A 21,903-nucleotide genomic window follows, 5' to 3' on the forward strand; every position below is an offset into this window, starting at 1 on the left:
TTTTTAATTTGTGGTGTTTCTCAATGAGATAATAACAATGTGATAATTATGGATTTTTATGCCGCAGGGGCATCTACGGCCAACGAGCGCCATGGCACAAGGTATTTTCCATTTCTCAAAGGGCGGTCAAAGACCCATTTCCCAAGCATTTCACCCTAAAGAAGCCGTGCACCACACCAGGGGAAAGCTTGTACCCATTGTATCACAGGTGGCTACCCGGCGGCACTGTGAATCGAACACCGCACCTCCTGCATAATACTGTGATTAGTCTGTCGCCTAAAGGCAATTATTAAAGACCATGCCGCCTGTGGAATCCGAACCCATGACCTCCGAATTTCGAGTCTGGCGCTCTCTCTCTCTCTCTCTCTCTGTATATGTATATGTGTGCGTGTGCGCGTACAAAACACTCCACCCCCCCCCCCCCCCCAACCTCCTTATGCAATACACCTGATCGAGTCTTTAAGGCTTTTATAAACAAAGAGAAAGCAACGAATAACTCGGGTTATTCGTTATTTGAACGCATGCTGCAACTTTGCGGAGCAGAACATTCCTTTAAACGTGGAGCTGCATCAGGGTCACGGTCCAAGCGAGATGCAGAGGACCCTCAGTTTGGCTGTCAGACAATACAAAATGTGCAAGTATGTAGGTTCGAAGAAACCGCTGTAACTGGCCTTCGTGCTTCACATTCCGGTACTTAACTTTCGGGCTCTGGACTAATTCATCGGCAGCAGCCAACACCTTTCAAGTTCGCCGTCTCCCATGGAGCCCAGGCGCTACTGTGCTAAGTAAATAAAAATTCTAACGCAGGGAGGCAATTAGTAGTTCCGAATACGTCGAGAATTACTTCGGCGACAGAGCGCAAAGCCTTTCTCTCCTGCGCGTCTCTTCCAACGCGAAAGAGGCGCCTTCCTTGCCCTGTCTGCTTGTCGACGGGGTGGAGGCCCCCGCGAACTAGACCGCTTGCTCGGCGAAGGCGCGCTTTTAGGACTCCCATCTCGCGGCGATAAGCTCTGTTGCGCCGCGGAGGTGAACCAAGCTTGTCGCTGCAGCGGCGCCCATGACCGGTCGCCCCCGCCGCCATCCATCAGCCCGACGACGCCTTCGCTGGCGCTCTTTCGCTTCTCTTCTTTGCTTCTCCGGAAAGATGCGCGAAGAAATGAAACGCCCTGTGCTGCCGATACCGGGCTGCCATGATGAATGGCCGAGTGCGCTCGAGACGTTTGCGTGTCAGCGCTCGATCCAGAAATGGTGGCCGCAGAAAAAAAAAGGGAGGGGGAAAGAAAAGCAACAAGGCAGCTGAAAACAAGTCGAAGGAAAAGGCGTTGCGAGGGCTGTCATAGAAACCTGCTGTCTGGCCGGTGCCACTGGCGGCCGACGCAGGTTGACCCGCGTGCCTATCGAGTGCCTCGGAGCGCAAGCGATGCCCACGTGATGGACGACCCCCCGCACTCTTGCTTCCTTCCTGCCGCGTCGCCACCTGCGGAACGAGCTCTTTTAATCGTGGCGTGGAAGCCATCGGGTTTTTACTGCTGTCGCTTATTTCAGTCAGCTGCACGCTGTGCACTGGTCGATGCAAAAAGATGGACTGCCTCCGCTTCGCCGCGGCTGCCTAGCCTTCTCTCCCCATTTACGACGCTGTGGCAAAGTAAGAGCGGCTTGCCTCAATTAGCGGGCCGCGTTTCTCGGCGGTGTCAGAAATAACGTCTTAGGCGCCTTAGACAGACTTTAGATATGCGACATATGAACAAATTGGAATAAAAAGAATCTGGGTAGTCGGAAGGGGAAGCACGCAAGAATAGAAGGAAGGGGCGTTGAAAAAATTAACAACGGCTGGCATTTCTAGGTTAGTGTAAGCGTCAATCGATATTTCAGCCGCTATCTCTTACAAAGATTTCTTTAGACAGTCTATAGACTGTCGACAGACTTCTCTTCATAAAGTCTGTAGACTGTCTATGGACAAATACTAGAGAACAATCTATAGGCAATACAAATCCTCTAGACGTTCTATAGACAACCTATGGATTTATGGCCATGCACTTTTAGTAGACTTTTGTCTATAGACAATGAATAGAGAAAAAGAAATATCCATGGGAAGGCAACAGTGTCTGTAAGAAGTCTATAGACTATCTATATACCATTTTTATAAGGGAGTGATCCACCAAATTCAGCTGCCTTTCGATCAGAGCTGCACATGAGGGTACAAGGTGAACACAATGAAACCTTGCACACTTCCCTCGAGTGCTTTTAGAAAAGGTCGACGTGCTTTGCTGCCGACATTCCAGACTTTTGCGAAGCCGCCTTGGCTGCGCAAACAACGTTTCGGCCACATGTGCGTTTGTTTAATCGGGAGCTCTGGGCTGCAGAGAAATGGTGTGAAACTTGGATAATGTCACTTAACATTTGAAAGAACTTAAATTATCTCTTTCCACCGTTGCCACTCCTATGTAACCCCTAACTATATTCTTGGTAACTCAGTAAAATCACCTGTGCCGTCGTACAAATACCTTGGAGTTATTTTTACACACAATCGTTCGTGGTCCTCTCGCATTACAAGAATTTCTAACGATGCTAACCGCACCCTTTGCTTTCTACGCAGAAACTGGAAATTCGCCTTTCCTTCTGTAAAGGTTATTGCTTACAAATCTCTTGTTAGACCCAAACTGGAAAAACCATGCGCAGTTTGGGACCCTCATCAGATTAACCTTTCTAATAACCTCGAATCAGTCCAGAATAGCGCTCCTCGTTTTATTTGCAATGACTATTGATATTACGCCCCCAGTGTCACATCCCTCCAACTTAATGCAGTTCTTCCGAACCTTGAAACCAGGCGCCAACTTTTCAGGCCTATCATCTCTATCATAAGTTTTATCATTTTTCACTTGATTGCACCATCATTTCACCTGCACATCGCCACTATTCCCGTACAAACCACTCGAAATCTGTATACCCTGCGCATGCGCCGCACATCCTCGCATCTTCGTTCTTTCTTCGGAAGCAGCGAAGGACTGGAATGATCTGCCCGAAGAAGCCGTGCGCCACTCCAATGCTGCCAATTTCAGAACTGCCATTGAACACGTCATCATTCACTGAAGATGCCCACCCCTCATGTAAAACTCCCACCTATCGGGCATTTGAGGGATAACAAATAAATAAATAAATAAATAAATAAATAAATAAATAAATAAATAAATAAATCGTCTTACCGTGAGATCGGACGCGTACTTGTGCTTGACCACTGCCTCTTCCGCCTTTTTGACCAGGCGCTGCAACAGAATGCGTGAGGAAAAGTGAACACCCGGAGCAGAAAATGGTTAGTTGACTTTCAGTTGTGCCCCATTCTCATACAATTCGGGGGATATACTAATGACGTATAACCACCGCCTTAGACTTTAACGTTCCTGCAATTATCACTACTCTTGCGGCACAGTAACAATTTGCCAGAATTCGTAGCCACTTGTGATATCGAGGAATACAACTCAAGAACAAAGGGGCAGATGCCCCTCAAAGGCGGCCCTGCAGCCAATGGCCTCGATCGATTTTCATGACAACGCGGTTAATCCGAGTAAGTCATGGTTAGTCCTTTTTAACCAATAGCGATTTAGTGCTAGCAAGTCCAAGGGGAATCGCGAGGAACAAAACCGCACTCGGAACAGGACGGGACACAGGCAGGCGACAATGGCGCCATGAGAATCGGTTGGAGCAGTTCGCCGGAGGTCCTGCCATTAAGGGCCGCTTCTCTCTTTGAATTGTATCGGACTACATCACGCCTAATCGTACAAAGGCCCGAACCTCTTTCTGTGTCTTCATTTTTCATGGGCCTACTTCGAGTTTGAGCGCATGCGCGCCCATCAACACAAGAGTTCGTGCTCTGGCCTTTTCTTTTGAAAGCTGCACTTGTGAAACTACGTCCTTCCATGGGTTCGCATGCTGGGACCTGCGGCTACTTTGTTACCGCCATGTCAAAACTAGAGAACTGGCCTTACCCTAAAGCACATGTCGGCGTCATGAAAGAAGAGAAATGGTTGCCATGCGCGATGCTCATGGATCGCGATTGCTGATGCAAGCAAATCTCGTTTCTAAGCGGGAGGAAACTGTTTGCCAGAATGGCGAATGTGTGCCCCTCATTTGCTGCCTCAAACAATGACGTCACTTCCCAACTACGCCAGAAGGCGGCGCGTACCTTGAGCGCGTTTTTCTTCCTCTGCAAGTTCTTCTCCATCTCCAAGGTCATCTTCAGCAGCAGCTCCGTGCCGTTCACTTCCACAAGGCTCAACTTGTCGGCATTCTCGTAGCTCTGCGTGGTCGGACGCAATGTGGCGGGGCGAGAGAAAGAAAAGGAAAACGAAAAGGGGGCTACAGCCATCTTCTCTGCCTATCACTAGACTGCAGGAGGCTTCAGGAATTGGTAAAGCTGAACCTAACACAAGCAACCACATTACTTAAAAAAAGAAAACAGCATATTTGTGTGAATAAGATTTGGGCAATTACCATGCAGTTCTACCTGGTGAGCACTTCGTTTCTTCTCATTTCTGTAAATTTCGCTACTAATGTCCGTAACAAATTACACTTATACCATCGACAAAAATTTAAGACATTCGTCTCTTCAGAATGCACTCGTTGTTAATCCTTTTTTTTTTCAATGTCCACTCTTCCTATCCCTAAGCCAATGCAGGAACTAAGACGTAGCGCGGCCTTACATTTCGTAGCGTCTCGATGCCCGATATCGAAGTTAACCTCGTCACCAGGGTCGTATCCAACTCGTTCGCCCATCGGTATATCCTGAAAAGATGCAAGGCAAGGCAGACACGGCGTTAGTATAGTCATTTTAGAGCGCAGCTCCCGTTCCTGGCGCAATCAAGCGCAGAGTGCAGCGGACGAGGAAAGACGGCGATAGCGATTAGAGAGCGCGATGAGGAAAGCGCAGAAACCCAAAATGTATATCCTGGCAAACAGCGACCTCAGGGCCTGCAAGGCCTCGTAAATTCCCTTCACATCAGGGGCCTACCCACGGTGTTTTAGGCTCTATCAGGCCTTCACTCTTGCCCCGAGTGCTCCTAGCGAACTCCCAACCCTCCCGACCCTCCCTTATTCCCAATCCCTCCTCCCGGGTGCTGTGCAGTGTTCACCTAGAGGGCAGCCAAATACCGCGTCCGTAACCCCAATCCTCCAACCACCCAAACCACCAAGCGCAGAAGAAGGGAGCAATGGCAGCGTGAAGAGAACACAAGAGTAGCGCGCGTCATCGTCTGCTCGCCGATGACGTCATCGATAAGGTATGCATCACCACTTAGGGCGCCAGAGTAGCACGCTCTGTCGGCACGCTGGGCGTTCTCTCGTGGCGACGTTCATCGGCGGCGGCGGGACACATTGTGCGCGCAGCCCAAGTCGAAACTCAGAGTCGTCTCGCTTCGGCACTGCGTCTTCCGTACGCGGTCGCGAATAAATTTTTAATTTTTTTGAAGCTCAAATTTCAGGAAAATTATTTCTGAATTTCTGCGGAAGACCGGAAACGAGCAATGCATATGACAAACAGCTGCTACACACAGTTTTTCCCTTGACAACCTGTTTGTTATTAATCTTCCCCCATTAACAAAAAAAGGAGCCTCGGTCAGATAGTGCTACGCGGTCTGAATTCGACGCAAGGTGCTCCAGTGATTTAGCTTTAACCAGCTACCGTGATGTTATATATAATTGGTTTTTGGGGGGAAAGGAAATGGCGCAGTATCTGTCTCATATATCGTTGGACACCTGAACCGCGCCGTAAGGAAAGGGATAAAGGAGGGAGTGAAAGAAGAAAGGAAGAGAGAGGTGCCGTAGTGGAGGGCTCCGGAATAATTTCGACTACCTGGGGATCTTTAACGTGCACTGACATCGCACAGCACACGGGCTGCCTTAGCGTTTTTCCTCCATAAAAACGCAGCCGCCGCGGTCGGGTTCGAACCCGGGATCTCCGGATCAGTAGTCGAGCGCCCTAACCACAGAGTCACCGCGGCGGGGCACCGTGATGTTGATGATTCAGAAACCGAACACTGGGGCGGAGCGATCTAAAAGAGACACCTGTTGACGTTGTAATGCTTCTAGGAGGTGGAAATATATGTGCATGCTGTTCTCGTCTTGCGCGCTGATCCTAATGCTCGCGTCTCGCCAGATGCATTGTCACATGCGCGAATATGAAAGTGATAACACCGGCCACCGCGATGGCTCAGTAGTTACGGTGCTGAGTTGCTCAAACGAAAGACGCGGGTTCGATCCCGGTGACGACGGTCGCATTTCATTGGAGGCAGAATTATAGAATCCCGTGTACTGGACGGTGTAAAGGCACGTAAAAAACCCCAGGTGGTCGAAATAATCCGCAGCCCTTCACTACTGCATCCATCATAGCCTGAGCCACTCTCTATCGTTAAACCCCCATAAAACCAAACCAAACCAAGTGCCAACACCACTCACGTACCCTTCGCGGCGGAAAAAACAGGTCGTAAGCAAAAACTGAAGGGGACACCTAAGCTCCGCCTTAATAGTCTGACGCTACAAAGTCTAAGCGTTTATGTCTATATATGCGGAATTTCATTCTGTACATTGGTATATCGCTGGGAGTCCTCATACTACTGCTGGCGCCGTGGCGCAGAGGTTAAGAGATGCGCCGCTCTCCTGTAATGGCAGGTGCTACCACCGGTGAAATTTGCGAGACAGTTTTCCCTTCTCGTGCAACATCTCACCGATTTAATTGTCGCCTGCCGCGCTGGGCACTTCGCTTGTAATCCCGTGGGCAGGTTCGACGACGCCACAAGGTCACGTGACCGGCCCATTTCTCGACCATGATGGGTGGCGCGAAGCCGAGCAGAATCTTCTGCCCCAGGTTGGCCATAGGGCGGCCACCTGGGCCTCCCTGCCACGGCCCATTTTTCGTCACGGCTTTGACGACGTCACATTTTCCACGGAACGCGAGCCTTAACGCTGTCGCCTCAAAACAGGTTTTGGCAATGAGCACAATATTTACGCAGCTGCGTTCGGCGCAAACTAAAATTCTGGAACGAATCGAATTCTTTCAGTCTTGCCTAGCTCTGAATTCAGAAGCAAGCGTTCTTATAAATGCACTGCAAGGATTCACTTTAATCAGTGAAAATTTTTCTCCATCTCTGGATTAAGGGAAACATGGTCCCGTTTCAATGGAGAGAAAAAAAGTAACTCAACTTTTTTGTCTTTGCTTACTGTACTAATTGAGTCCAGACGCCTCGCTCTATTTTGGTTTTCCAGAAAAAAAGTTTGAGAAAGCCGTACTAGACTCTGGCACATGCGAAAAGGGGGCGATTCCGCGCGCCAAGAGGATTATCTTTAATCGCCTAGCACGATCAAACTCCACCTCGAAGGCTCGTTCTATCCAGCAGGCCTCCAAAGGCACTGAGCTCTTGCATGTACTTTGATAGGTTTACTTCTTTCGGTATGACTTTCCATGACATGGTCAAAACAACCATAGCATTTCAAGCGGCCTGGATTTCACTGACGAACACCACATCACGAAACATTTTTTCTGCTCGTCAACAGGCTAATAGGCCTGTCTATGTTCAGGGGAGCGATTATTTCATTTGTTTGGCATTCGTCGTTCGCAGTGCGAAGTGGTGACCCGTACCTGGAATTGGCGCCATTTTACTATGCTGTTCCCTGCTGTGCGCTGGAAGGCGACGTCAAAGCTTTACACTTAAAATAAGGCGCAGGTCTTCCCATTGTGCTTAATATTTATCAATTTCAAGATAATAAAAACCGCAAATATTTTGTTCGTATGGTTGATGCAACTGCTGCTCGCGAAGGGGCTGCGCTTTCCAACTAATTTTAGGAAAGTAGGGCGTTGTTTCGCTGAATGAGTTTTGCCGCTTGCCGTGCAGGTAAGAACAGGACATGCGTAGTGAAATACGCAAAAGGAGTGCTCTGTCCTGTGCGAATGCTAAGCTGGAGATGGTGATTTCGCAACCAACCGCTGCAAGATACTTGTTCAAAAGAGTCAATACCCGAGCTCCAGAACAGCACTTTTCTCCTTGCGTAGGCCGTTACACAAACACAGTAGAAGGAAGATTTACTACTCGTTTAAGTATTAGGTAATCCAAGCAGCACCTAAATTAAGTTACTCGCCAGGCAAACACAATTTTACGAAAAAGAAAACCTAACAGAGCCTCGCCCCGTGCATCGAACGGCGCCCTCTCTCGTGCGGGGTCCCCCCGAGCAGGTAAAGAGCGTCGAAGGGACGCGCAGCGGGGCAAACGACTTTAGCGGCGCCTTGGGAATGTCGCCGTCGACGAGCGCTCTTCTCTTGATATCGGCCTAATGAGCGGCGCAAACAGAAAACGCGCAGCGAAGTTCAGGCGGCGAGACGTGCCTGCGCTAATGCCGCGCTGCACTGCGGAACTCGGTCGAGAGCGAGGCCTCGCAGGCTGGCGTGATTGGGCTTCGAACTGGAGGTGGCCGATCGCGAAGGGCCCATGCACTGAACCTGGCCCCTTGATTGGTTGGCGTCAGCGGTGGCCTTAGCATCGCTGCACACTACTTACTCTCGATAAGGGGCGCAGAGCGAGCTTGGGACCGCAGTGGCAGCACAGCTACGACGACCTTTCTCTGCTCACGGAGATGGACGCATTGCGCCCGCTTTTTCTCTTTGCTTTCTGAGGGCTGCAAAGAGCGAATTTCCGCCTCGGCCATCTTGATGCCTTCCGTGCACGGCGTCAAAGAACACGGCGTAATTTGCGCCGCCCGATCACCGCGAAACAAAGTGCAGGAGAACAACGCCTCTCGCTACGGAATTCCGCAGTAGCAAAGCGTGAGAGGAAGAAGCGCACGGGTACTCCGCTTAATTCGATTCTACACTTGGCACCGGGTTTCGCTCCGCTACAGGCTGCATGCTGAGACCCCTGGCGCTCGTGGGTCGGAAAGGCATCGCACATGAAAGGTGGGCAGAGCGGCTCTTCGTTTTCCGTTAGCTCTTTCAGGTTGAGTTTTCTGGTTGCTCCGTGACCTCATCGTGCGATTCTACGCCTGATTTGAGGCTTATTTGTGGACTACGAGTAAATACGGAGTCTGCCACAGGGATGCATCGCCAACAGGAACGAATACAATGCAGCTTTAGACAGCCTGTTTGTTTTGCTGTGGTTACTCCGTGTCTTGCATTTCTTGTACGCCCCATTCTTTGCTAGCTCACATTAGGTGCCTCTTTCGTATCATGCTCTCTGTCTTTCGGCACAGAGGAACTCGAGTGCTGAAATTTACATTTTGCGTTAAATACAATTTTTGGAGTTAAGGAGCCTTCCACACGACGGTCGGACACGAACTCGTCTCGGCATTTCCTTTAATATTTTACGTTCCCCTCGCTCTCTATACTCTCTCTAGTTCAGCTCTGTGAGTTAACAGCGCGATTAACATTCACTGGGTGCAGAAATTTTTTATCTCAAGACTTCGAACTCTTTCCAGGAAAATTGACCGTTTCTGTGGCCAAGGTAGTGACTCACTGTGAAAAACTTGCTATCATCATCAGCCTGACTACGGCCACTGAGGGGCAAAGGCCTCTCCTACGTCTCCCCAATTAACCCTGTCCTTTGCGAGCTGCGCAAAGGACAGGGTTTGTTCATAAGGCTGTGGCCAAGTGCCACATCAGGGTGGCTAAATCTTGTTCTGGCGAGGAAGTGCGTTGTCGGTCCTGGTCACTGAGATCAGGCCGCACCCCAGTCCTGAATATGCAATTCCATCCACACGCGGAGTTGTTTTTTTTAAACGCGGTAGAGAATTGCACGCCCCGGGACTCGAACATCAGTCCTCTTGAACGCAAGGTAGCTGCTCTACCTCCACGCTGCATTCATGTTCTGCAAATGAACTTGCACTGAGGCAACTTTTCATTAGCCGCTGGCCGAGCAGCCGGTGGCAATTTAACACTTCTTTGCTGCTCACTTTGCTTCCATGGCCTAGTTCGCGGTCTGTTCCGCATCTTTCCTAGTAGAGTACCTTCGACGACGGCCGACCTCCAGCAAGCATAAAACACTGTAGCAGCCCGAGCATAACCGAAATGCCTGGGAATATGAGCGCAGAGTCTAAGATGCTGATTCTGAGATGTGCATTCAAAGGAAGGCATTCGTAGATGCGCGTTCTCAGACGAAGTGGTTAACTTCCTCGTTGGCATTTTTAGTTCGCCCGAAGAGACACTTATTGTTGAGCAGCTCTAGCTGGCTGAGCTAGTTTGCGGAAGACCGAATTCATGGTGTCAAGAGCCGATTTACGCAAGTATCTGCGCACGGAATTCTCGGTCGTCATCAGGCTTTTGTACGCATTGTAATTTTTTTGCGAAGGCCATTCATCAAAATCATTTCTACGGTTCAGTTTACGTGCTGGCGACTGTGCTGGCGACTGTTCGGGGCAAAATTCTCCTTGACAAGAACATCGTCGCGGAGGCAGTGAGAAGACAAAGCGAGACTAAATGCCTTAGCCAGCGTAGCGCGTGCACCTTGAAGGAAGTCAAGTGTGGCTCGTATATCCGGGTCAGTGCGCTGTTGGTCGGCGAAGTAGGTGGGGATGGGGGCGTTCACAAAGGCGCCGTCGCCAACAGGGAGTGCCGGAGCTGGGTGCACGCGAGCACGGGAAAGGCAGTCGGCATCCAAATGAGTACGGCTGGACTTGCAGTACGTCACAGTAATATCATATTCCTGAAGGCGCAGGCTCCATCTTGCGAGGCGCTTTGAAGGATCCCGGAGGCTGGCTAGCCAACAGAGCGCGTGATCGTCGGTCACGACTTTGAAAGGTCTCCCGCAGAGGTACGGACGAAACTTGGAAATTGCCCATACGATGGAGAGGCATTCTTTTTCTGCGGCAGAGTGGTTGGCCTCCGTCTTGGACAAAGCCCGGCTTGCGCAGGCGATCACATGTTGTTGTCCCTTCTGAGCCTGAACCAGAATAGCGCCCAAATCAAGACTGACCAACTGAATACATTTTGGGCCGTGCATCATAACAAGCTTTACGTGTGTGCAAAAAAAAAAAAACTAAGGTACAATATGTAGGGCGCAATGACTGCACTCACTGTTTTGCTCCAGAAAACAAAATACATATGACGAAACTGAGCGAGACTTTCATACACGCCTACAAACACAAGAGAAAAAGGATATGCTTCCGTGATTCATAACTTCGTTGCCGCTATTGTTTCGCACAAAGCAGCCTTACATGGGACAGCTGCCCATTCTGTGTCCGTAACGAGGAGCAAAAAACACAGCGGCGTTTCCTAACGGTGCCGAAGACTAATGGTGCGCCGTGTAGCTGTGCCACCATAAATGTGTCGCCAAAGCAACGCGTGTTGGCCCAGATTATGTTTGCATTGTGAAAAATCTTCTTTGCCTACGTGTTCTAAAAGTTTGTTTACGTAAGGAGTCGTGTACGCTTGTTCCTGAACACGCTTCATAGACTTGCAGCAGCAGACCTTGTTCAAGACCGGGAAATTTATAACTTCTTTTTTATTCTCTAATGCGTTATTCGGGGCCCGCTCCCTCTAGCACCGCGTCACGTGGCGAGCATTCCGCGAGGGGGGAAATGAATGAGCGGAACGTTGTTCGTACGCGAGGCCGATTCAGACGTGCTTGGCGAAAGCGAGCCCGTGTGATGTCCACGAGGCCATTTCTGCGCTATATATTTTTGGGGGGCCGAAGAAACGGCTCATTTCGCTATCTGTAAACTGCGCCCTGCCATTGCGTTTCTTTTCGCTTTCTTTGTCATTCTCTGCCTCTGTCCGCCGTCTGTAGAATTACACTCCAGGCTAGAAGGTCCAGCTGTGGGGCTCCAAAGAAAGAGGGTTCGCTTCACTTCGCCCACATAACGCGGGTTCGGGCCAGAGCAAGCTGGGGGCACAGCCTGCGTTTACCACGCGTCTGCGCTCTCGTTTTGAAGGGAGGAAAGCGCTGCTAATGAAGGGGAGAAGCTTTTTATTACACAGTAATCTGCGTTACAAAAGAGTTCCCTGCCGGATTACACAAGCGTTGGGGCGCATCTAGGGGCCAACCAAAAGGCTTCATCACGTGCGGCAAAAGAGGACGGGCTCATGCAGACGGCACAGGCTGATGGCTCAACGTCGCCACTGCAATGGCCGCCGGTGACGCAGAACCAGTCAAATCAGCCCCCGCCGAATCTGGAGTGGCGTCAGCGCTGCACAGGCAGGACTCGAGCGTGCTTACAAGGTGTGCGTAGTCAAAGGCACCGGGAGGAAAGCTACCCTTCTTCTGCGCGTTGTCATCAATGGGAAGCGGGAAGGACGGAGCGGTGGCTGAGCGCTTCTCTTCAAAAGGAGGACAAACAGCGCGGTCGCCCGCATTCCGCTCGAGGGCACCGGCACGGGGTCTTTGTAAGGACGAAAACGGCAGAAGCAGCGGGAAAGCGCTTTGGTTTCTGAAAAGCTCGATTCCCACACAGGGACAAGTGTGAATGACGCGCTTCAGAGCAGCCACAGAAGCCGACAGCTCCTCGGGCCTCAGTCGGAGATGTGTGCACTTAACAATGTGGTGCTAAGTGGGCAGAACTTGCTGTAAAGAAATTAGTAGGCCTTTGTTTCGGATAAGAGAGCCAGGGTATTCACCTATGGCGCGCGATGTATGATCTGCGTCGCAGAAGAGGCACCGACGGTGTGCTTATGGTATTATGTCAACTGAATTCGCTGTTATAGCCCGCTCAACACGTTTTTTCCTTTAGATTGTCAGTCAGGTGCGCAACTTTTCACTGCCACCGGCTATTGCTGCGCTGTACTGACGTTAATATCATCACTTAAGGTCGACCATTTGTGGCACAGCTGTGTGACCAAGCAGCCTTTTATCAACATTCCACAAAGCCAAAAATGTGGCTAGCTGCCACCGTCAGTCCCTGCGAAGTGGAATGCACTTCCAAGAGATGTTTTTCCGCTGATAATGTAACAGTTTTGGAAGCAAGTGCACGAAAAACCATGGGTTGATTTTTTGCTTCACTGATTGCTCATTCATTTTTCCCATTTCTACTGTATATCACGTGTTTGCGCTGCACCCTGTTCGTTTTAAATTTTGTGCTTGCTTGCGAATGCTGGCGCTGAAATGCATTTTTCTTGTCACCTGTATTGCTCGCCCTGTTTGGTGTTCAATGATTGCAATAGGTTTTAAATAAATAAATAAATAAATAAATAAATAGATAAATAAATAAATAAATAAATAAATAAATAAATAAATAAATAAATAAATAAATAAATAAATAGATTACTTCCGTTTCAAGCATTTTGATGAAGCCGGAAAGACCGCCTTCGTGCTCCCACCGCCAAGGGAGGGGAACCTTCTGCCTCAAGGTGCATATTGCAAGCCCTACCGAGTCTGACTGTAAAAGTCCGCGCTATGGGCGAAAATTAAATCTACTGGTTACGGTACAAATGATATGTGTTGCACGACGAAATGCATGACTACGCAGTGCAAGCTCAAAAGCTTTATACGCCGAGAGGGTGCGAAGTTGGTTCTGTGTCGGCAGTCGCAAGTGTACCAAACAGATGCAGAGAGGTCGCCTCACGCTTGTCTGGTCTGGACAGATAGTATATTCTCTGATGATCACGCAAGTTTCGCCTGCATCTGATGTCAGTTTTCCCATCCCGGCTTACCGGCAGTTCGTATCTTTGGAGTCTCCCGCGCCTCCTAAGTTTTATCACAGATGACAACCAATTTCGCATGTGGAACGCTGGAACACTAATGAATGCGGAGTCATACACGACGTCAGCTTATCAGGAAAAAATCTGAAAAAAAATTTCAGCGCCATCCAAATAATGAGCGAAGTTGCTTCCATGAGGTTCTCGTGAAAATATGTCGGTGAGGACAAGGCTTGCGATCGTAAGGGACCAGTTTCGGAGGCAACAATAAGCCATGCTTGCGAGCACCGTCGGCTAGCGTGAGCACGCATGACGAATGGCGCCGGACAAGCGCCATCAGTGAGATTAGCTTCCACCTCTGCCCGAGCGGCTCGCGTGCTCATGGCGGACATGCCCGGTCGACTTGCTGACGCAGCTCGGGACACTCAGCGTCTCTGCTAACAACAGCACGGTGTGGCAGCGCACGCAACGTTGGCCTCGGCGATTTATTTTAGTGCTAGTTGCTATTAGGCTGCAAGCGATGCGCTTATAACGAAGGCTGGCACTTTAAAGAAAACAAATAATCCCACGCCCATTGTAGCCCGGCAAAAGAAAAGTCCGCACGATGAACGCCGCACACTCGTGAACGGTAAATTACCGAAATATCGCACCACGTCCAGCGGGCGAGATATATATTGTAGTGCATAAATGGCCGCCCTTGTGTCGCCGTCTCATAACAGCACACTTAAGCGTCATTAGCGGCTGTCGTGCCTAGGGAAACAACAGCATCGGCACAGTGAGTGCCAGGGCTGTTAGTCTGTCCTGTCGTTTCTCTTAATTGCTCTGTTCCTCGTTTTAGCGCAGGCTCTTTATTCAAAGAAGAGTACTTCTTTTTTTTATAGCGGTTTAACGTCCCAAAGCGACTCAGGCTATGAGCGACGCCGTAGTGAAGGGCTCCAGAAATTTCGACCACCTGGGGCTCTGTAACGTGCACTGACATCGCACAGTACGCGGGCCTCTAGAATTTCGCCTCCATCGAAGTTCGACCGCCGCGGCCGGGATCGAACCCGCGTCTTTCGGGCCAGCAGCCGAGCGCCGTAACCACTCAGCCACCGCGGCGGCTAAGAGTACTTCGCCTCGCCGTCATCCGCACATCGCTTTGAGCTCTCGCCAACAAGCCGTGCTCGAGCTCTCCGACATCGGTGAATACTCCGCGTTAGCAGCATGGTGCAGCGACTGCTTAAGTGCGTAGCTTCTGAGAAGCTTGCAGAACTTGTTTTGCGTGATTCTATACGGCGGCCAACCCGTGCCGCTCCAAAAAGTATGCAACTGTCTTGTCGTCCAGGCTGCCGAAAAGGCGTGTCGCATTCTATAGGATGCCTCACAGACGGCAACCAGGTTATTTGGCTGTTTTGGACGAACCGCCACCCGCTTCTCTTAATCGACCAATGCATGGCCTCTTTGATTGATCTGCGATGAGCCGCTTCACCTCCGGGTGGGCCGTTGACGCTGCAGCATTAGGAGGCACACACGGACGATGCCGACGAGACTGCAGCGATGTCCGAGTGGTCAGCGGCTCTGCTTGCGCCAGTTACGGGGGTTTTGAATACCGCTATGGGACAAAGCATTTTCTGTCCTGAATACCATTCGGATGGAAAGATAATTCCAGCTTCAAGATTGGCTTCATGTTCGGCCTCAGGCTCGGTTTTGCATGCAGGTCGCTGCACTTGCCACACGATGCTCGTCTGAATTTTATGAGCTGTGCGCTAGAAGGATTTCATGCTTAAGCGCCTACATCATCATTGGCCCCGATCTCGGGTCGCTGCAAAGCGCCGGTCTCCTGAGCATGCTACTGTGAAGGACGCATGCGTGCCGCACGCTAGAGGCAAACAACGGGTTAAATTCGCTTCCCAAATAGGCACGGTGCAATCCAAGCTTGAATTCAGTTCCATTCGTTCATTTTCAACTCGAGCTTGAAGGACCCCAGGCGATGCTTTATGACAGCCTTTTCCTGCCTGGCGGCGCATACAAGGCAGCAGAGGTCACGGAATAAATTATAGTGCAACTTCACTTCTTCAAACAAAATTTTAAACAAATCCAGAGTACAATAATGAACAAAAATAGTTTCACATAAAAAATTCCAAGCAAGCCTTCTGCTTCAGTTCACAATATCGCGTGGACAGCACTGAGGAATTCATGTATGTCAACCTGACAGTAATTGCAATGTGAACATGGTATTGTATATAGACAGTTTAATAGGTAACAATATACTGTCGCAATTGCTTTATTGAAGGTCTCGAAATATATTCCTCTTTTCATAATCATTCAGATAAAATAGAAGCAGGTATTGCAGAGACTAACAAATATAATCGGTACGCCGGTGCAGTATTAACCACTTGGCCCAGCTGCGAGTACGACCTTTGTTTTTGATTGCTTAAACTTGCGGAACTATCTAGAAACGTTTGAAGGGCATCATCAAAAGAAAGTGTGAATTAGGCGAAATTATAGATGATGTCTTGATTTCATTATTTTGTACTTGAGAAACAATTCTTGTGTCCGATGGTAGTACGATACATAAGGAATATTACTAAGGGCTTTTTAAACGCGTTGTAAGTGTGAACTTTATTTTTTTCAGGGAAATAATACCGGCACCTGGAGAGTGTTTTCATAGCTGATGATAGTGGTTTTGCGCAATGAATCGATGGGGTGTGTTCATGTCATATGAGCCCAAAATGCCACTCCTAGGATCCTATAGTTCAGTAGCGTGGCTTTTTGGGCTTGTTGGTGGTGTTCGTCTCTCGTCTCTTGTGTCCTCGTCTTTTGCTGCGCTACAGTGTATAGGATCCTATGTTAGCTAAGAATTTCTGCAGCAGTAGTACCGAGGGGTAAATGACAATATATTGAAGCCTGTTTGTTTCGTGGTTTAAAAATGATGGCTTCAGATGTATTTGCGTTAATCTTAAGTCCGTTGGCATTGTGCCAATCAATTATCTTCGTCATCTCAGTTTCCGCTTTTGCGACCACCTCTTGTAAGTCATGACCAGAAACAAACACTCCGGTGTCATCGGCATGAATAACTTAACAAGGATTTGAATTAGGTTCAACGATATCATTTGCATGTACACCGAGAAGAAATGGCCCCAAAGGACTGCCTAGTGGCACACTGGATGTAATACTCTCAAAGGGTGAGGTGTGGTTCCGAGTTTTGACACACTGCTTCCGATCACTCAGATAATATTCAAACACCCCTGATACACACGGGCACCATACGCACTAAGTTTCTTTCAACAGAATTCTGTGGTTCAGAAGGCCAAAGGCCTCGCTATAATCTATAAAAATGTCGAGTGTATGCGTCTTGCACTCAATATTTTTCATGATGAGCTCGTTCATCGCTAGTAGTGCTGTTTCGGTAGATTTGCCTTGACGAAACCATGCTGATGGTCCCGTAATATATTATGTTTGCAAAAGAATTTTTCTATGCGCACCGATAATATTGTTTCTAAGCCCTTCGAAAACACGGGTAGTAATGATACCGGCCTGTATAGATAGCAGCGTCGTTTTCTTTCCCGCTCTTAAAAGGGATCGATACCTGCGCTTTTCTCATTCAACTTGGGCAACAGCAAGTTGTAAAAACGAGGTTCAAAATATATACGAAGTGAGGCGCGATAATGCCAGTTACGAACTTGGCAGGATTTATCTTAACATCGTCCACATTAACTGAGTAGGTGTTTTTCTGGTTTAGAAATGCGCTACAAATTTCCATTTCATCTGTTTGTTCTAGGAATACGGTGGTACTTTGATCGTGGATTGAAAATTAAAATCAAAATTCAAAATCAGCAATGAGCGCCTTCTATGAGCTGCGCGAAACCGCGCAAAATTTAAGCTGCGATCGCCACGTGCGCTCGTTGGGAGCAGTGAGACAAATTCCCCACGCATGATCGCCATTAAAACAAAGCGGCGCTTCTTCGAGACAGAGCTTGTGCAGGCAAGCGATCTTGATGTCAATGAAAAATGCTGAGGCATTCTTTTATATGCCAACAATGAGTTATGAATGTAGCAGTGATCTCCACCGACTGTCGCAGCGGCACCTGCGGAATACGGAAAAGTAGCAGACTGGGCGCCGCTGCCTTTGAGCTAGTCACAATAAATCCAAAGGAAACGAGGTGGGTCTTTTCTACGAGTTATGTCGACCACTACGAGCACAAGCTCGCTTACACTTTGCAAAGCGAAGAAGTTTGCCATTGGCAGAGTTTTTTGACGCACTTAGGCGCGCGACATGGGCACCACCGACTGCATGCAACGAAAGCATTTCGGTCTAATGAAAGGCGACTCTCTGTGCACGCACTTAAAGGCGCGTCATATGTTCAACGTCCCCAGGTCCCAGTAGAGCCTTGCACACCCCGAAACTCAAAATCTCCAAAGGGTGAGGAGAAGCGCCCTCCTCGCACCTAAGGACCACGATAGCTTCGTAGGCGCCTTGAAGTGCCAGACTACACGCAGCTCCGCACAGTTTAAAGGAAGGGGAACTTTTGACCAAACCTGTACGCCTGCTTAATACAGTCCGCCGTTGCCTGGGGCTTTACTCAGGCGCCAGTAATATTTAATCAAGTTTGGAAGCCGTTCAGAAAAAGTGCGGCGGCAACTATGTCACGCAGATGGAAATTCGCCTATTTCCGCCCTATACGTGTTGCTCCTTTTGGTAAGCGAGTTATACCCCTGCCGCACGGGTGCCGCGAAGGCATTTCCGAATCAGGCCCTTATATCCAAAGGCCTCAGGAATGCAGCTACACGGCACAAATGTTGCGCCTTTGCCGCTAAGGGCCTTGGAGGTGAAGGCGCTCGTCAGAGACCTTGGGAGCCGAAAGGAGCGGCCTTCGAGAACCTGCAATTGCAGTGCTATCCAACGTCAAAAAGTAAAAGCAATAAACAGTAGATACAGCAAAAAATGTTTGAAAACGTCTTTAAAAATACGAAAGGTGTGCCTGTATTTTTGTATGGGTGTTTATATTTTAAGACAGTAAAAGTGTAGCAGCAATACCGAGTGCCCCTGGTGGCCAAGGCCATACACAAAACCTGCTGCTGCTGATGAGAGTAGCTGTTGCAGTTCTTCTAAGGAAGCAATAAGAATAAACTTAGCCCGACGGAGAGAAGAGAAAGAAGATGTCCGCGAGCTGTGCCCTGTGTGGTACACGCCCCCGTTCACCCATCGAGTGGTTTGCTGCATTCAGCCAATGACTGCTGCGTGTAAGTATGGGCGAAACACGCGCAATTTCTACTCCTGTATTTTTCGTAGAATGAAAAAGCACCACGAGCCATTTTCAGCCTCACTGCAGAAAAAAGAGCGCCCAAGCTGCCTCTTCTTTACCGGCCCATTCTTCGCCAGAAGGGACCAGGATGTTTCTTAGCCCTGTAGCGGAGCCCTTACGGCATCCCTAAATGCGTGAGGCGAACCCTTGTCGTCGCCTTTTGGCCTCTGGAACCACGAAGCGTCCCCTGTGCAGGCGTAGTCGCCCGCAGGAGAGGCGACATGAGCGCATAGGGTCTGGGTCTCCGCACAGAGGTGCGGAGGTATGGTGCACGTTCGGGGAGTCGTTCCGTGTCCGTATTCCATTAAGCGGCGGCGGGAACCAATCGCGTGGCAGCAGAAGCGCGGCTTCTGCCTTCGCAAAGACGCGCTATGCCTATGGCGGCTACAACGGCGCAGATTAATCCGGAAGAGGTCTCCACCAATGCCCGTCGGCTAGGCTGTGTGTCGTTACAAGCGCTGCAATTTCGCTCCGGCGACGCCAAGGAAGCCCTGTTTCTATACCTTAAGTGTTCCACTGCACGGCCGAATTCGTAACCTGGTTACCCCTTGCAAACGCGGCCCGTGCCTGCGCCTGCGTGAGTGTCCCTGTGCATTTATATCTGTACGTGCACATTTCACAACAAAAAGGAAGTCGGCACAGGTAGGAGCATTTAATTAATCATCGCTCCGTGATAGAGTGTAAGATCCCGCTTTCTCTCCTTCCAGGTGTAAGATCCAAAAGTCATTCTCAAACTTAGTACACAAAAAACAAAAAAAATTCTCTCTCCGGGCTGCTGGTCGTTTCGTTTCATACTAGGGGAATCTGTACCTAAGCGTACGCGTGCAACCCACAACTTGTGCCCTGTGCTACAGGGACCACTGGTACGGATTACGATGCCCTGCAAATTCACGGCGAATCCTGTTGACAGAACACAATCAGCCGAACCTGTGAAAAACAACTTCGATATCGAAGCCGCCAAGAAATATTTCAAAGAAATTCACTATGTATGCGGCTATTGACGGTCCTACATAATTAGCTGACTTTATCGCATTTTGTAAATGTTCACCGATGGAGGAAATTATACCAGAGTGAGCGATTTAACTCGGCCTTGTTCTTCTATACTCTAGGCTCCCTCATTCCTCTTTTCGCCATCGCATGCGCGCACCCTATGCCACTGCGATATGTTTGTCTTTCTTTTGTATACCGTGCTGCAGCTGTTAGAAGCCTCATGTTTATTTTTTTTTTACACGAATAACCCCGTTTAGAGAGCTAAACAGAAATGAATACGCGAACTTTTTTTTTCTTTTCTTTTCCCTTTGAATGAATACGCGGCACGAGTTCCGTATTCCCAAGAGTGTACTATTGTAGCTTGAGAGGCTCTTAAGTCTATTTAAATTCAAAAGTTTTTCAAAGAAAATATTCGAACGGTTTTTGTTTTCGTGTAGTAGGATGCAGAGAGATGCTGTTCGCTTTTGGCGTTTTTTTTTTCTTGCGTTTAGTGTTGCATGCTGCGCACAATATGTTACCAGGGTTTCTGCAGATATTAAGGCTGCGAACTGAGCGAGTTGGTACTGATTCATATTTAAACAGCCCAAAAAACTACGAGACGCAACGAATAATGGACACCACAAACGCTGACTCGCAACTAGATTATTATAGTTGTATCGGTTGTATTATAGTTGTATTAGTGACACTTGTGTCGCACTAACTGATAAAGAAATGATGTACTTATCCGGCCAAGACGTGTAGCTTGGCGCTCGTGCCGATTGTCACCGTTGTGGGCATGATGATTAGCTTTTGTGTTCTCTTGTTTTCTTTTGTTTTTCCTGTGGTTTATGTTTGGTGTTCTTGGTATTTAAGATAACTTTGACGTGAATAAAAATCTAGCTGCGAGTAGCGCTTGTGGTGTCCATTCTTCGTTGTGTCTCGTAGTTTTTTGCGCTGTTCAAATATGTTTCTGTAGACCAATGTTTAGTTTTTGCCTGTCTCGCGGTGGTGCCCTAATTTGCACTAGCCTCGGTAATGTAATAACAAGAATATGTTAACCCTGTCAGTGACTTTGCCCCTCATGCGACATTTCATGTTTGAAATCGCCTTTCGGAATCAATGAACTTCAGCAGCGCTCTGAACGCATTGAGAAATATCAAAACAAAGTTAACGAGGCCATGTGATTCAAACAATTGGCCAATTGTGGTCGCGGAATTTTGTGAAGAACGGTTATCAGTAAACCATATGTAATTTTTGATAGTGAAACCTTGGTTCTCTAAAGAAAGATAAATATATAATCAGAAGCAGAAATGCGCATTATAAGGAAAGTACTTAGTAGGACAAAGTAAGGCCTATTGGGCACTGTTGAGTCTTCAATTTGTCTCGGCATATTTTCCCCCATTCAGGAAAGTACAACTGACTTCTACAAGCAGCTCCAAATATCCTTATCCAGGAAGAAACTGCTAAAAATGCTTGTCCCAGACTGGCGCAACGTTAAAATTCCCGCGTCAGCAGAGGAGACGAAATTAAGGCAATGAAGATTAACAAGGCAGGCCACATCCCCGAAGGGTCGGCGAGAGCAGCCCCTCCGAGGAAATTGGGATTAAACTCCGCTGCATTGATTCCGCCTGTCACGCTATAGAAGCGGCGCCACAGAGCGTGCATAAAACCATTTGCTTGTTTGCAGACGAGTGATTCTGGCTAAATTTGATCGGGCAGAAGCGGCACGATGAAAGAGGCGCTGCGCACTGCCGCAGTTGCGTACAATGCCAAAAAAAAAAAAGGCCATGCGTTTATCTTTGAAGAAACGAAAAATACAGCAAAGAAGAAGACGCATATTCGCGTAAAATTCGAAGATGAACCTGCGCTTCAGTGGCATTATTGTTATCACAGGCATGTCTATGCATGATAATATTCATAAAATGTGACTGAAAAAATAATACAATGAGTCATGCTATATATATATATATATATATATATATATATATATATATATATATATATATATATATATATATATATATATATATATATATATATATATAT

At 48.5% G+C, this 21,903-nt stretch overlaps 1 protein-coding gene and 1 long non-coding RNA gene across 2 annotated transcripts in view; one reads left to right on the forward strand and one right to left on the reverse strand.

The window, feature by feature from the left end:
* The window catches only part of LOC144098268 (uncharacterized), a 217,010-nt gene that overhangs the window by 168,233 nt on the left and 26,874 nt on the right, over positions 1-21,903 (forward strand). The window lies entirely within an intron of this gene.
* The window catches only part of LOC144098261 (voltage-dependent calcium channel subunit alpha-2/delta-1-like), a 272,367-nt gene that overhangs the window by 70,775 nt on the left and 179,689 nt on the right, over positions 1-21,903 (reverse strand). Inside the window, exons 2-4 of the mRNA XM_077630770.1 lie at positions 4,698-4,779; positions 4,181-4,294; positions 3,204-3,263 (exon numbers count right to left, since the gene is read on the reverse strand). Coding sequence (XP_077486896.1) covers positions 3,204-3,263; positions 4,181-4,294; positions 4,698-4,779 — 256 coding nt within the window. The remainder of the gene's footprint in view (positions 1-3,203; positions 3,264-4,180; positions 4,295-4,697; positions 4,780-21,903) is intronic.

Source organism: Amblyomma americanum, chromosome 7, assembly GCF_052857255.1.
Source record: "Amblyomma americanum isolate KBUSLIRL-KWMA chromosome 7, ASM5285725v1, whole genome shotgun sequence".
Lineage (NCBI taxonomy): Eukaryota > Metazoa > Arthropoda > Arachnida > Ixodida > Ixodidae > Amblyomma > Amblyomma americanum.